Source organism: Serinus canaria, chromosome 1 (genome assembly GCF_022539315.1).
Source record: "Serinus canaria isolate serCan28SL12 chromosome 1, serCan2020, whole genome shotgun sequence".
NCBI lineage: Eukaryota > Metazoa > Chordata > Aves > Passeriformes > Fringillidae > Serinus > Serinus canaria.
In genome coordinates, this window is record NC_066313.1 from 10,218,124 (window position 1) to 10,234,830 (window position 16,707).

At 37.0% G+C, this 16,707-nt stretch overlaps 1 protein-coding gene across 1 annotated transcript; it reads right to left on the reverse strand.

Moving 5' to 3' along the window:
* Positions 1-466: 466 nt before the first annotated feature.
* LIPI (lipase I) lies at positions 467-16,269 on the reverse strand. The gene is made up of 10 exons (XM_009092646.4): positions 16,023-16,269; positions 12,534-12,910; positions 10,560-10,668; positions 9,810-9,911; positions 8,688-8,777; positions 7,431-7,598; positions 6,316-6,408; positions 4,704-4,815; positions 4,175-4,348; positions 467-788 (listed from the first exon to the last, which is right to left on the reverse strand). Exons 1-10 carry the CDS (start codon positions 16,069-16,071, stop codon positions 701-703), a joined length of 1,362 nt encoding a protein of 453 aa, XP_009090894.1. The 5' UTR covers positions 16,072-16,269; the 3' UTR covers positions 467-700.
* Positions 16,270-16,707: the final 438 nt, after the last annotated feature.

Genomic DNA, 16,707 nt, shown 5'->3' on the forward strand with positions numbered 1-16,707 from the left:
TACATTTATTTCACTTGTAACTTATTCTCTTCAGAACAGAAATTAGATTACTTTGCATATAAACAACACTACTCTGTCCATAGCAGGTATAAAAAAAATCTGAATGCCTGCAATGGCATTCACCTATGATAGAGACAACAGATTTAAACTAGAAAATTTACAAATGTACTCACAAATATTATTGTTCCACTCCTCATAGTGAGATGTTACATAAAGAAAAAATATGAGTGCATTTATCCAATGACACAGCACTGCAAAACTGTTGTGAATTAGATCTGTAGATCATATGTACAGCATATTAAGTTCATTTCGTAGGCAGATCGTTATGTTTCCATGTAAAAGCTATTACAAATAATAAATATTTAAATATATGTATGACAAATAATGTGCCAGGATTATGCAGATAATTCATATTTAATTCAGTAGCTGCTTCATTGCTAACAAATAATGAAAAGACCACTGCATGTTCTCCACCATGATACATTTACTTTACTTAAATAATTTTCCAAGCACATACATGTCTGAACTTTTCGATTAATTTCAGCCTAAGGCAATCAGAACAAGTAATGCATATTATCAGGTAGACTCTTGAAAAATAAATCTAGCTTATCTCATTTCCTTTCTCATTGCAGTCTTTATCCTGAGGAAGCATCAAAATGTCACTGCCCTGAGAGAAATTAGGTTAGTAGTAGCTCTCTTTTCATGTACCCCTCTCAAAGCAAGGGATAGGTTTGAAGGTCACTTCAGTGTTCTCCATCAGTACAAAATCGTATCTGCACAGCTGTAGCCTACAAAAGCAGAGAAAGGAAAACAATTCACAACAGAAAAAGTTAAATTTAGCAGAAAAACATTCCAGTATTTGAATTATTAAACCTCCAGTATTTACCAGCTCTCAGAGACAATACTCAGGACGAGAAGTGTCTCCTTGTTTAAGTTTAAACCTTATTTCATGCATTCCTAGAATAGCTTCGATGGACTGAAAAACAACCAAACATCAGCTAGATGATGCAAAGAAGAATATCACGCTGGTCTGAAGCACAAAGATGCAGCATTTCATCCATTACAGTTATTAATCTGCATTCAAATTAACTCTTTAGCAGCATGACCCAAAATCTGCACAATTCCTCTTAACACAGGGCCTGAATAATTTATCTTGAGTTCCCCAGGTAGGAAAATTTCTCTGCTTTTATTTTACATAGGAAAGCAAAGAACCACATCATAATATTTTCTCTTTCACTTGCAATGACAGCATGTGTAAGAAATTTTAATGCAAGAGATCAATCTGTCTTCTAAGCACCCAGAAAACTCACAGCTGACTAATACTACATGAACACAAAGAGGTCACAAAGGGAACCACATTTACATGAAAAACATGCTTTTTGAGGTCAATAAAAGTGCTCTGCCTTTTAGGGCAGAGGCAGGTCAGAGTCCTGCTCTTCATGCACTGTTGTAATGCATGGGGAGAGCTGGTTTGAACAGGAAAATGACAGACACGCTCTCAAATGGCACCTCCCTAGCACACAAGCTATGAGACTTATTTAAAATTATCTTCTCTATTGCTCTGAACTCAGATGTGGCTATACCACATAATTCACCTCAACCTGGGAAGTAGAATACAGTGAAACAGCAAAAGGAGAGAAGAGCACACCAGGCATTTCCATTGTTGCCCATTCTTATAAGATTTCCTACCAGTTAAGGCTCCAACTGTCTCTATGTGAAAGGACTCACATTTCATCCAATCCATCAACAATTTGTTTTGATTTGAATTCAATGTTTCATTATTATAGTATTTTTGTAGTATTATTTATATCTAACCACAGGGGCCAAAATACCTAACCAAACCATTATGCTGAATTCTAGAAATAAAAATAAGTTGGAAAACAAAGTTTATCTCATTTGAAGTGCAACCCATCTCAGATTGTGATTACTGAGTTACAGGAATGCCTCACAGGAGAGCAGCCCTGAGCAGGGAGCAGGTTCAACAAAAAGGAGCAAAACACAAAAAATGTTTTCAGGTGAGGCTTCCTTAACCCCTCAATCTAAATGGCTTCTCTGCTGTCTACTAAAAACCATGGGCATGCCACACTTGTTCAGAAGAGGTATTTGCAAGGTCTTCATTACATTATCTCTGTTCTTGTTTTGGTCAAAAAAACCCAGAGGTGTCTGGGCTAAGTCTCTTTGAGACATTCACCTTCCTCTTTAACTGCATCTGAATTCACTGACAGGTTCAGAAGGTTTTGGGGATTACTGACTCCTGGACATGCACAAGTTAGCAAAACTTTGTGGTTTTATGGGTGAGCAGAAATTATTTATCTCAAGGATCAGAAGAAGGGTATGAAAATTCTGTGTATCTTGCAGCACTCCCAGATTCACATACCATGTGTGTGGATAGTGGATCAGCCCAGCAGACAATTGTCTGTGATATTCCCCAAACTCCCACAGTTTGCCATTAACCCAGACCTGGGGAGACTGACACTCCTATTGTCTTTTGTCCCTGCATCTGTCCCCTGGTTTTTATCTACTACTTTGTTGGGAATAATTTAAGTAGTTTTAATGTAGTTTCTAGTTAATCATCCTGTATTGAAGTAACTGTTGTAATTATATGTAAATAAGGTAAATATAGGTTGGTATAATTACAAAGAGCAATTAGGTAATTATACCAATGGTGCGGTAACATCTGCATTTAAATTACCTTCACATGCTGATTCAATACAGTATTTTTCACTGCTCTCTAAAGGAATCTACCATGCCTCTACAGCTGCCATCTGATGAGGCTCCACAGGAAGGACTTCAGTGGATCTTACATTAAAGCATATCAAGGGCATCTTACTTTTAAACTAACAAGAGTCAGACTAACAGGAATGAAAACTCAAACCCTGTAAGGGCTGTTCACTGAAAATCTCTCTTGTTTGCTTGCTAGATCATTATCTGAGAAAGGCCCAGGTGCTGACAGGCTTACATGAAATGTATCTTCTGATTTATCACCACTGGGCTGAGAAAAAAATTGGAATATGATTTAGAACTTTTCACCCCCTCTCATCACCAGATGCTTTGAAATACAATCATGCCATTTTCACCTGAGAGTTTGAGACTTATGGCTTTCAATAAGTTAATAAAGTCAAATGTATGTACATTCTGGGGTACTATTTTGATTTCTGAGGGGTTTTTGTTTCTTCCTAAGTTTCTCCCATCCATCTTCTCTTTCACAGTAAAACTAAAATAGTAGATTAATTTAAGAAGGTTTAATAATTTTTGTAAAGTATCATACCCAGTTCCTACTGGGCCATTGTCATACACCATATAAGAAATCCTCAAGTGTTACATCTCAAGTTAATAAAATATACTGACTTAAGACTTACTAAGTATTGTCATATTATTCTCATTATTACTCATTTGCTATTAATTATTTGATATGCATTTTAGGTTCTTATTTTAAATTCAGACTTTCTTGACTCTGTCATCAATAAGAAACAAATTAATAACACTCAAATAAAGTACTCTTGCTAGTCCTGGATGTTTCTTACCTATTCCATGTAATATGCTCTTTTCACAAGATGCAAATGCAAAATTTAACTGCTAGAGTTACTGTACAAGTAAATTTGGAGATTTAAAAATGAACATATAATAATGCTGAAATATTTTAAATCAGAATTAATAAAAGCTTAGCACTTACACTCAGTTACAAAAAAAAAAAAGCCCAGATTATTTAATTTTTACTGTAAGCAGACACAGATTGTGTTCTGATCTTAGGAGACGTTTTTACAATCATCAGTAAGACCAAAAAAACTATTCCAGTCACACATGTTGCTGAAGTGCTCCATTTCACCCCTGAGTGTGAAAAGCTGTGTACAGACACAAGGGAAAAATCAGAAAAGTGCTTGATAAAATTTATCTCATGGAGGAGAAGCTGGCCATGCAAGTCAGGCTGGTCCTGGAAAGCACAGCTGTGACACACAGCACGCGTGACACCTCCCTGTACAAGCTGCTGTGCACTAAATGTTAATGTACACAGCAGCTCTTCCACATGACAAATTTGATCATCAGGATGATAAGAATATTCATACACTTAAAAATAAGCAATTTAAAAAAATTAATGCAAGGAAATACAGGTTACTGAGAAAACATCCTGAGTGCCTTAATTGATACCCAGCTGTGATGCATGACAAACACTCACCTTTTTGGATTATTGAGGGATTTCAGCTTCATCTGAAGAATCCTAAGCTTTCTTTTTGGGCCTACTAAAGTCTTCGTAGAAAAGGTCAAGGAAATTTTTGCAATTTTTTCAATATCTTGGTGAAATCCAGTCAGTATTTTGACTCTTTTATATTGCTGAAATGTTGAAGCTTCACTAAAAAAAAAAAAAATTTAGTCAGGCTTTTGTTAGCTGAGTAATATTCATTATTGATAAGTATTATTATTTAACTGGGAAATCTTGTGGGATGTATCAATTTGAGCATTTAGAACAAAGCCAGCTAGAACAGGATTCAAACCAGTACCAAGCCAGGACCTGGGAAAGGATTGCTCTGGTGTGAGGGCATTGCCCCTGATACTGAGCCACATCCAGGAAATGGGGCCATGGCCAAATACTAAGAAACTCAGGATACTTTTTCAATTTGCAAGCCAACAAGTTAAAAGGTTTAAAAAACTCAGAATAGTCCGATAAAGCAATTTTAAAAAGTATTTAAAGACAAAGAACAACATACCTATTCATCTGTGACTCTACTGTGTTTCCAGCATTGTCTATAATTTTAACTTTAATGAAACCTCTCCTAATGCTTTTATTCCAGGTAGTAATGTCCAGTAAGTAGTTATACACTGCAGGAAGAAACAGGAAATCATGAGAGCCAAAGAATGATCTCAACAGGAAACAGCTGGCATCCCCACCCTGTTAAATGTATTTACTGGTAGGTGATAGGAATAGTGACTCTGTATTTTACCCTCCCTGTTCAAAGGAGAATAAAAAGCTGACCTGCTGCTGACCTGCCTTGTGCCCTCACAAACCCTGACCTGGCCTCCTGTAGCCATCACCAGGATTGGAACCACACACCTTTCCTGCTCTCAGTCAGGACACCAAGAAAATCTGTCTTTGTGTTTTGGCATGTGCCTTATTATCGTTCTCTCCTAAAAGACCAAGCCTCATATGAAGCCTTGTCTCAAGTTTACAATTTCCCTTTTTTTTAAGGCCTCTTGTTAATTTGTTTCCTCAGACTTCCACATATCTAATAATTAAGGCTTTAATTAATGAACACACTTTTTCAGACTGGTTTGTTTTTCTTCCTGACTCTGCATATTTTTTTTTCTTGATCTCACATATTTTCCTTTAAATTTATACTGCCATTACAATATTTCTTATTCTGCTTCTCTTACTCTTATGACCACCAGTGAGGTGCAGGGGAGAGAAGTAGTAACAGGTTTGAGTAGAGCTCAAAGACACTGGGAAGAGGAGTTATTTTACATAAATTTTATGTTAAAAAAAATTCTGTAAAATCTCACTTCATTCACCTCTACTCAATCCTTTGGAAGACACAATGTCAGCAAACATGACTTGGACCCTCTATTCCTGGTCACAAAACTTGCCAAGATGATGGACAAAACTAATGGGAAAACCTAATTTCACATTAATCCTCTGTAAGCCTATCCCCATACCCTAAATGGAAAAACCTTAAACATAACTAATGAGAAGTGTGTGTGGCACTTGTTCAGGGCGATAGAATCTTTTAATTCTAAGAGAAATTGGACGAGAACCCAGGATGGATCTACATGGGTAGGTAGGTATCTAAACTGCTGCAGCTGAAGCCCATGCCATGAGAGCTCATTGCCACAGAGTATAACTCTGAAGCAGCCAGCTGAGTTTTCCTTTCACTGTTTTACTCCTGGTGAGACATGGAGAAGCTTTGACTGTAGGGTGATCTCCTCCTGGGGTGGAACATGGAGATTTCTCTTTTTTGTCCCCCACCCAGGGCAGTCTCGCTTCCCTTTCCTGCTCTCTGGAAATGGCAGCATTGATCCCATCAAAGCAGGTTGCCTCAATCCTGCTTTTTCCCTCCCACTTGATTCTCATTTTCTGGATTCCTTCTTCCTCTTGGCAGACTATCCCATTACTTTTAAAGGTACATTTCTTTCCCAGTTCGTCCAGTATTACTTTTTCTTCTTCCTCCAGTCTGTGAACTGACCCTTAGTTCATGGTTTATTTTCATCATCTTACACAGTGACTAACACTAACTTCTACTTTTAACATGTTTTCACTCCAGATCAGCTAAAAAATAAGTCATAAATTTTTATAAAGAAGTTTTAAGTATGGATTTAGTCACTCACTGCAGAATGGGTCTTTGTTTGAGGTATCAAAGTAAGCTTTCGTTGGTGAACTATATTGTATCAACAGTTTTTTCCATCTATCAGCATGATAACCTGAAATCCAAAGTTGAAATATTTAATTTGAGACATTTAGGAAAGTCAAAACACACATATATTTACACAAAAATAAATCTCACACCATGACAATTTTGGCTTTAATTTCCTTAAATACCCTCTGAGAAAGAAACTGACTAGAAAAAGGGAGGAATCCTCTGAGTAAGAGAGACTGTAGTATACAAGTACTGAATTCCTCTAATATATCAGTACCACTAAAATTGTCATAATGTAATAGTAACCTCTTTAGTCCAGATACTAACTCCAAACAGTAGCACTTACAAAATCCTGCAGAGGTAATAAAAACAACCCCAAAAATGTAGCCCACATATTTGCAGAGAGCACTTTCAGAATAGCTTTCCTTTCTTTCATTTGCATCATTAAACATATTTTATTTCTTTAGCCTATTTCTAGCTATTGTTTAATAAAATATAAGATACTCTGCAAACTCCCTAAGCTGATGGATTTAACATAGAAAGAAATTTATACAATCCATGATTGTTGGTTTTGGGGCTTGATAACAGTCATTGTTCCTAGAACAGATGATCCTGTTCTCTCTCCCTGTTAATCTCTCTCCCTAGACTGGAAAAGGAAGGCTAATTCCAGACTGCAGAGCTGCCACTGCAAAGCAGGGAGCAGGAAGGATTTCTGCAGAAGGAAGCTGCTTCTCCACTCAGTTCCCAGACTCAGCAGCTGACTGGGGAAATATTTCTCCACCTCTACCTTGGGCATTCTGTCCAAGTGCATCAGGCTTGGCTAACAACCATGTTGGGGAAGTCTGTCCTACTACAAGGGCTCATTATGGTTGGGTTTTCAGAAAATAGCCCACAGATTTGTCCATGTTTTTTCTTCTAACCTGATCCAACTAACATAACATGCACATCCCAGCACAAATTCCAAGGGAACATTCAGCACCTGTGCCTAACAGAGATAACTGTAAAGCAGACAAACCCATGAACTTGAAACTGCTTTAACTTCCCAGGAAATCTCACCCAGCCCACAAGAGATATGGTAGCACTTACCCACTACTGGGCAGGACATTGGCTGGAAAGCATCACAATCAACACATTTTCCTCTCTTGTAATCGAGGTAAGAGTCACAAGGATATGTTATCAAGTCGCACTTGCTTTTCAAAGACGATAAGAAGAGGAAGACAGATCTCTGATGGTCACATTTAAAATACTGAAGTCCTTCAGGGAAGACAAAAAAGAAATATAAATAGAATATTTAATAATTTTTATTAATTAAAAAAGGATTTTGTATAAGTAGAATCATAGAATGGTTTGGGTTGGAAGGGACCTTAAATAGCATCCTGTTCCAACTCCTCTGCCTTGGGCAGGGACACCTTCTACTACACCGAGTTTCTCAGAGCCCCATCCAGCCTTGCCTTGCACACTCCCAGGGTTCATCCTGTGGGAGATCCACAACTTCCCAATGAAACCTGTGCCAGTGCTTTACCACTCTGAGTGACAATTTTGGCCAAAGAAAATTACCATGAGGAACACTTCAAAGATTCTTCTCTCTAGTTTTCTGGGGAAATAAATTCCTTCCTTTCCTGACAACGCAAACTTTGGGAATTGTGGAGATGATGATTGCCTTAAGCTAGCACATTCTCCCCTACTCAGAGACACACAAGTGGAATCCTTATGCCTTTGCAGCAGCTCTGTGCAAATTAGTAATGGGAAACACTGACAGAAACAAACACATCCAAAAGAGAAAACAAAAATAATTGCCAGCAGCCTTGCCTAACGCTCATGGAAGTTGAAATGAGAAGAATTCTGCATCAAAAGAATTTCATAAAACTCGTTTCATCCTAGAGTCTAAAAGACATATCAACACCAAAACCTAGCTCCTCATTGCCAGCCAGGAGGAACCTAAAACACAGTGGGGACATGGAAGCCTTGCCTTCCATGCCATAGGCAAGGGATCCTGCCCAAACCTCTGGGACACCAACACCTTCCCCCAAAGCCTGGACCCATACAACCAAGGAAAAATAATGATCATTATGTTCAGGATTTATATATAATACAATAACATAATTCCATCATGCCAATATTAAATATATGATGGTAAATTTATGTTACAGCAACTTATGTTATAGCAAGATTATTTTCAAATATCTTTGTCTGCTTTCTTTTCCATCCCTGTGCAGCAAAAGAAAAATAATAGTCTCAGGTCCCATATTACTGACAAAGTACAGTGTACATTCAATTAAATTTAACCTTTTTTGATTTGATCTCAAACTTTTCTTCTCATTAAATAAACAGATTTTTATTTACCACTGAAAAATGTTTTTGGACAACCAGGCTGATCCATTCCTCCGTTTGGATAGAAATCAATGGTTCCTAAAGGCTTCTTGAAACCTAGTACTAAAGTAAAAACATCATGAATGAAAAAAAAGCCCATAAACAGGATTACATAGGCAAATATCATCAAATTCATTCAAAAATCATGGAGGTCTTAAAGAATTTTTTTTTCAATTTCACCATTCTTTTTGTACTGTAAATCAAAGTCATACTATGACATAAAAGTCAAGGGTTTTTTGCTCTTTAAGAAAATTATATATATGTAAAATTCTGTATGCAAACGTATACAAAATTGTGTAAGATTCCTGCTACTCCAAAAGAGAAAGAACAGAAACAGCTGTAACTGAGATATTATTTACATAAATAAATTTATGAAAGTCATACCCTCTCCAACAAAAATTCTTTCCCAGTGCAATTTTCATTAGATAAAAATTTTCCATTTTTTTACAAGATGTTGGATTCTGAACTACACTAATATTAGCAGTAAATCAAAGTAAGAAAACCTGTATCTGTCCTATAAAAGTGAGCAAAATTCCATGAGTAAGAGTTAATTCAACCTGACCTACCTTCCTTTTTGCCACACATTATCTCTATTCACATAATAGGGAACACTACAAAAATTGGTATCTTACAGCCTGACAGTGAAATTTGTATAGGAAAATGCTTAAATTTTAATATTATTAAAGAAATTGATATGAAACCATACAAATAATGGGACAATTGTGGTATTAAAGGTTTACTATTGTTTGGAGGAAAAAATGAAACCCGAGATTAAAGCATAGATGAAACATTTTACAATGTTCTTCTTTTTAACCTTTTAGTAACATGATTTAGTGTTTTAAGCAATGGCTTAAAATGTGATGTACTAAGTTGATACAGCAGAGCCTGACTGTCTCAGAAGGGATTAATTCAGTGATAACCATGTGCTTACAACCTCTGTGCTCATACAGATTTGCACAGCAAAAGAAAGCTCATGCTAACAGAAAATATACTCTTGCAGCTCTATCTGGATGTAACTGAAACAGTTTAACCCTTTCCTTTTGCTTTCCTGCCTCTCCTCAGGCTGAAAGAGGCAAGCCAAGGCTCTGCTCTTACCATCAATATCTGAATGGATGACATCCACAAACTGTGCATCAGTGGGATCCAGTCTGCGCTCTGGAGGTTCTCCAGTGAATGAAGGGCCTGCTGGATCCAGACCTGAACAAAAACAACATTTGCATCACAAACCCCGGGCTCTTTCTACAGATATATCAAAGACCAACATCTGAACATTATTCAGCAGTGATTCTTCATTTTCTTGGTGTAAAAATTTTTTTAAAACCATGCTTTTTCTCTTCAATTTGCTAAGAAAGGCAAAGATTGCTTCCACAAGACTGATCAACCCATATGTTGAATTTCTCTCTTTCCATAACCAGATGTGCCCATCTCCCATTTATTCAGATGAATATAAGCCAACAGCACTGGGGATCAAGTCAGGAAAATTTTTTTTGTCCTTTTCCCTAGAAAATACCATACCTATTATACACTTTATAAAACCAAAATGCCCAATATAACTGCCCTAACATCCAGAACACAACTAGTCAGACACTCAGGTAGCATATCATTTAAGTCATCTAAATGAAGCACTCAATTTTCATTTGAGAGACTAGAGGTAACAACTTGGGAAAATTTAATCTGTAATTTGTGTCCTGAAAGCAAACTTGCCCCATTTCCTGAACTGCTATCAGGGCTATATTTTTCCTCATGTAAGTCATTAAATATTCAGTTCTCGTTTGTCGATGTCTCAGAGCTCTGACAACAATACAAGGTACAACAGAATATGTGCACTGGGATTAAAGGCCTTACCTGTAATTCTGCCAAGTTTGCCATTATACATCTGGCCAACAAAACCAGCTATATGAGCTCCAAGACTAACTCCAATGATATACAGAGAGTCAAGAGAAGCTCCACCCACCTATCAGGAGAAAAAAAACACCAAAGCCAGTCATGTACAGAATGAATGGAACAGAAATCACTAGGCTGATTTAGTTTTCACTTTTGGTTGGTACTTTAATCTATATTTCTAATTTTCTAGCTCTAAAAAAAAAATTGATATTATGAAGTTCCTTTCAGTTTGCAATCCTACATTAGTTAAAGCGTAGAAATTATGAATTTTTTAACTAGAAAAATGTAAAAAGGAAGCTTGAGCCACATTTCTCCTGAAATACCACATTAGTTAGAAGGGAAGCAGGGAAGGGAAGAGGAACACATTTATTAGATGAAAGTTGAACCAAAACAATGAAATAGGAAAAAAAAGAATCTTGCCCTGCTTTAACCTTCTAATAAAATAAATTCAAAATATAATACCATTAACAAATATTTATGTCACACAACTGCTGAATAATGGTGCAAAATGCTCACCTTAAAATGCCTATTCTACAAGGCAGGCAGTATTCAAAAAAACCCAAATGAAAATCTACAGAAGAACTCTAGAACAGCATCAGCTGACCTAGTTGGAATCCCGACAAAATGATAGGGTGACACACAGGATCTGAAATATTAGTATGTCTCAAAATTAATTAGAAAGGTCTCACAACAGCTTGGAAGTGTGAAAGTGATAGCTATGGGACACTACAGACCCTCCTCCCCCACCACTTTCAGGACTCACACACACTGTCACCATTTACCAGGCAGATCTGAAAGCAGCAATTAACATAATTAAGCTTCTCATAGTCCTATTTATTATTTTTTATTCCATAACAATAAATCTACTGGCACAATTGCAAATTGCTATCACTGTATCTGATAGGCTGAGATGAAAGGAAAGAAAGCCTTTCTCAAAACATAGGATGTTTTTCTGGAATTCCATAGGAACATTCTTTTACTGTACAGTGTTGTCATCTTATTGCAGGGGTTCCATTCTGGTGTCTCCTTATCACAAAAGTTCCATACCTTCCTGGTGTTTCTCTGGGGCAGCTCCTCAGAGCACTGACTCTCTCGTGCACTCTCTTTCACCAAGCAGCCAACTGACTCCAGTCCCCTTCTCAGCCACCCACCCCACTCTTTTATAGCACTCTTCTTCTCACTGCTTACAGCTGTGCCCTGGTAGAGTCAGGCCTGTTCCTGATCCTTGATAATTGGCCCAGCTGCAACTCCTTAGGGGTAAGATTACTTTCTGCAGTACCTTTATTTTCTTATATTCTATCCCCCTTCAACACAGCATTCAAAATTTCTGAGAATGGCTGAGAAATAAGTGGTGAGAAAAGATGAAAATTCAAGTGACAAATCAGCCAACAGCACAAATAACATCATCACATGTTTTGTCCATTTGATCAAGCAATAAATATAACATCCAGTTAAGACCAATCAACTATTGTTTCAGGAACTGCCTCTAGAGACAAAAAGTTTATACCATTTTGGAATGAATATTTATATCTTTGCCAGTTGCTTATTTCTCATTTAAAACCTTTATTTACTGTAAATTAATAATAAAAATAGTAGAGAAATGCCTTTGTAAAATGTTTATGCTGCATACTATTTAAACATCTCTCCCTCCACTTTCCCACTGCTGAATTCACTCTTTCCAGAAGACCTAAAACTTCCAGCTGGTTCAAGAAATCAGATGCACTTTCAGGCACATTTGAGTGAAAGGGAATTAGGAACTCAGGTGAAGTTAACTATATGCAATAATAACTGCAAGTAAAGCTGGTAATACCTCTACAAAGAAATGTCATTTGATCTTGTTCACTGGACTTCTCTATGGATATATTTTTAATATCCATTCCAACTTAAACCATGCTCTTCACACTCATTCAGAACAGATGCAATGCTCTGCCTTACCAGCATCTGATCAACATAATTCTTCAGTATTTCTGGAACTTTTCTGCAGTTTTCCACAGCAGTTATGTAATTCACAGTGGTAGCACCACGATTCCAATCAACTATAATGAGATTAATATCCTCTGAAGACAGTAAAAGCTTCTTCATGTCACCCAGCCACGCTGGAGGAGATCCTGTTGGCCTGAAGCCATGAATAACAAAGACAATTTTCTTGGTTGTATTCAGGTACTCAGATGCAGCAACATTGTGTTCAATGAGTCTCTCAGCACAATCTTGATTTTCCCTTGTGTACAGGAGTAGCTGGACATGGAGTTCTGTTCCAGACAAAGCATTGCCTATGTTAAGGTCTGTAAATTTGGGACATTTTTCCCCCTCATCTGAAAAAGATGAAAATGTTGAGACAGTCATTTGATGAGCTGGGCTACCTGAAATACCACCTCTTCCCTTTCCTTTCCATATCTTTTTCTGCTGAAAGTGGAGAACTTCCATTTTCTTTACTCTTGACTTTTGGAAAGAGGTGATAAAACATGCACTTGAACAAGGAACCACATTTAACTAATGACTCTGCAGATACCACTGAGCTCCTCTGAACCCTTCAAATGTGAAATTATCCCAGTTTTTCCTGAACAGTGTATTTTCTCCTTATAAGTACTAATTAGTAGCCAGTTGATAAGATCCTTTACTTCACCATCAAAGCCAGGTTCTCAGAAGTTTTTCACAAGAAGTGTGTGCTGTATAAACAGGAAGGCTGTTGTGGTTGTTTCTTCCTCTTTGGGCCAGGGTGGCCGTGCTGCCAATCCTTAGACATTATTTGTTTGATCTAACAGTAAGAAATAGCTGCTTGACAAAACAGAAATGATCCAGAACCCTTTCCTAGTTCTGGATCATGATAATGGCACCATTACCAAGAAACAAAGGCAGAAAAAACAAAGAATCTTGCTCTGAGTTTGAAAAAATAAGAATTAAGGTCAGCATACACAATGGCACGTGACAAACAGTAAGATTTAGCATTTCTCTCTGTACTTGGGCAGTTACGGTGTACCAGATTAAGCTGGTCAACAAGAGGATGGAGATTTTAATTTTTAGTCTAAAAAACGAAATTTCTAACGACTAAATTTCTCCCCTGTCTGGTTATCAACATCCAAAGTTCACACTTTAAAGATCTCTTTTGGCTGCTGAGGTCACATTGTGTGGATAAACCACTTTGGGACTCTGGTCAGAACACCAACACCTGTCAGTTCTTCTGCAATGGCCTCTTCACCTTTGCTATGGTGTTAGGTTTTTTTTGGCCAAGGATTTTGGCCCATCTCTTGACTTCCAGTGAGTTACATTACTTTACACAATACTTTTTTCTCTCTGTTACTTGATGGCACCTTTTCAACTCTTCCATCATTGAAACCTTTGCAAAACAAGTCACTTTCAAGAAAGCAAAAGTGAGAAGAGAAATAGTGTCATCTTAGTTCCTTAAAAATAATATTAAAAAAATAACCTGAATTTCTCAGATTTCTTGAGTCATAAGAGAAGCAGTTCCAGCCCTTCTCCTTTTCCCAGAGAGCAGCTTGCAGCCAGAGCCAAATCCACCACATCTGAGATGGACAGCAAGCCTGCAGCCTGTCTTAAAGTTGCCAAAGGCAAGCGTGGGTGACTTACAAAGTATCTGAAATATGTGTTCAATACTACAGGTCAGGTCTAAGCAAAGCTGAAAAATGTGAATTATGGCATTCAAGGTGCAGTAAAAATTCAGTAAAGGCACTAAAGACACTAATTCACAACTTAAGGGAACTAGACCAATCACCTCTAATGACAAACCACGTATTTACAAGGCCTAGATTGGTCACCTCTGGGCTGGACAGCACAAACTAAAAATGGATATAGTCCAAACAAGAGCAGGCTTGAAGTTACACAGTGTTAAAAATAGCCTGAAACTCCCTGCTGCAAACCAACCAGTCCAAAGTTTCATACCTATCATCCTATCATGGCAGTAACTACAATTATTACATGGAGAAAAAGACCAAATTATATTGAAAAATAAATACCATTGTTTTCCTCATTTAAACACATAATAATATAAATAACTTTAACTGAGATTCCTAGACAGATTATTAACTAATAAGTGATATGGGAGACAACTCATTTCATCACTTGGACTTATCCAAGAAGTTCTGAAACTGAAAACTGTTCAGCTGAAATGGACTTGAATTTTATAAAAATAATAATCAAGAACCTGGTAAAATGTCATGCCTGTGACATGATCCTGAGATGTTAAAATATGTGTCACATTTGATTTCTGGTTTCATATGTTTGTAAATTATGATAAAAAGAGAATATAAATTTCATTACACTAACTTCATCTACAAAGTGAAAATAAAACCCAGTCATTTGATTATAGTTTCAAAGGTACAACATGAAACTCTCATTTTGCCTGATCTGGTCTTTAAATCCAAGTTTAATCACTGATCCTTAAAATTCGCTCTTTCATATCTAAAATATAAAAGAATCATGCTAAGGTAATGCTCTATATCCCTTTAAATATTTTGAATTTTTTTAATCATTTGATTGGTAGAAATAAAACCAGTGGAATGACAGTGAGATAAACCAGATACAGTCTGTTCTATGGGAGTGAGAAATCTACCACAAGGAAATTATTTTCACTGCCAAACCTATTTACTAGCTGCCAAATGTCAAAGAGAAGCAACTCCTTTACTCTTGGCTGTGAAATGACAGAAGTTATTCTTTCAAAAGTAAATACAGAATAAAAGCAAAATGATGATGTTTTTACTGTGAAATTAGATAAGTAATACAAATAGGCTTATAGATTTAATACTTTGAATTGCTTAGTGAGGAGTCATAGGGGGAAGTTTAAAAACTCTTGTTTCTCATTGAACACTGGAAGCAATACCCAGCTGCCCTTTGTGCTCTCTTCTTGGAGTACTCACTCCTTTCTGTGCAATCAAAACACACACATGTAGGCATTGGGCTGTTAAGCATGCATTTTTAACAAGCTAATGTTTAATTGTAACTTTCTTACTCATGTTTGTAAGAATTTTAATTATCTTATGTGGTTGAAAAGGGGAAAATCTTCAGTGCACAGTCTTTTTTGCAACTAAATATTACTATTTAAAAATGTAACACGTACCTTGAAAATCTAAGCACCTATCACACCAGCAAAAACCAATAAACTCACATGAGTACATTAAGACTATTTCATGATTATGTCTACTTTGTACAAAGTGCACATACCTGAGCAGGTCTCTGGGCAAAGTACAACCACTGATAAAGTATCAGGCTTGGTTCTATTTACTTTAAAGCAAGAACTTACGTTTCAGTTTCAAAGTTATTGAATTCTTTTTACTAATCATCTGGTCCATTAGGCATAATTCATAAGGTTTTATCTTAATCTTTTGGCCAATTTAAATCAAGGAGTATTCATTCTTTTAATGTTTGATTAAAGCAAAGATTCCACATTACAAGCAAGCTAATGGTTCTTACCTGAATTCACCCAGTATATCAAACAGAGGAAGAAACACAATTTCAGCATGTGGAAGTGGAGGAAAAGTGATGAGTGATATCCACAAACAAGTGGCAAATTGAGTGTTTCCTTATGCTAGATGTCTAGCACAACTGAATGACACCAATGAAGTGAGTGAGTAGGAAGCAGAAAATAAAGCTGTAGTCAAGCTTCTGCACTTCTGACTCCTCCTATTGAGTGACTTCAGTAGATAGGGTGGTTACTGGGCTTTGAGGGCTGGGACTGATTTTTAATCTATTTCCCTCTCTGTCTATCAGCAGGTTTACACGTAAGCAAGTGATGTCAGGTATTACTGGCAACTCCTGCAGGTGTGGAGTTTAGGAAGTGGGGAGCTCATGGTGCATGCCATTAAAGGACCACAGTGTGGGGGGGTTTAAGTGTTTCACTGAACTGCAGTTGGGGGCACTGAGATGTGCAAAAGAAGCTTAGAATAAAAAGTCATTCTGCTGACTGAAGGATCTTTCTGTAAGAACTTGAAAATAGTTCTGAGAACTGTGTATCCAGAGATCATTTTTCCATAAAATTATCAACTGAGCTTTTCCAAGGATTCATTCTCTAATCTAAATTCTGAGAGGGTATGCAAAAGTTTCGCTGGCAGAGAGATGGAGCTTAGAGTCCCACACTACTCACACAGATATTGATTTG

Bases quoted from the DNA above. Each gene is read 5' to 3' on its own strand.
- LIPI (XM_009092646.4), bottom strand. From the start codon at position 16,071: ATGCTGAAATTGTGTTTCTTCCTCTGTTTGATATACTGGGTGAATTCA. The intron at 12,911-16,022 runs GTAAGAACCATT...CATCTTTTTCAG, and splicing joins GATATACTGGGTGAATTCAG to ATGAGGGGGAAAAATGTCCC. The intron at 7,599-8,687 runs GTAAATAAAAAT...TCTTCCCTGAAG, and splicing joins TCCAAAAACATTTTTCAGTG to GACTTCAGTATTTTAAATGT.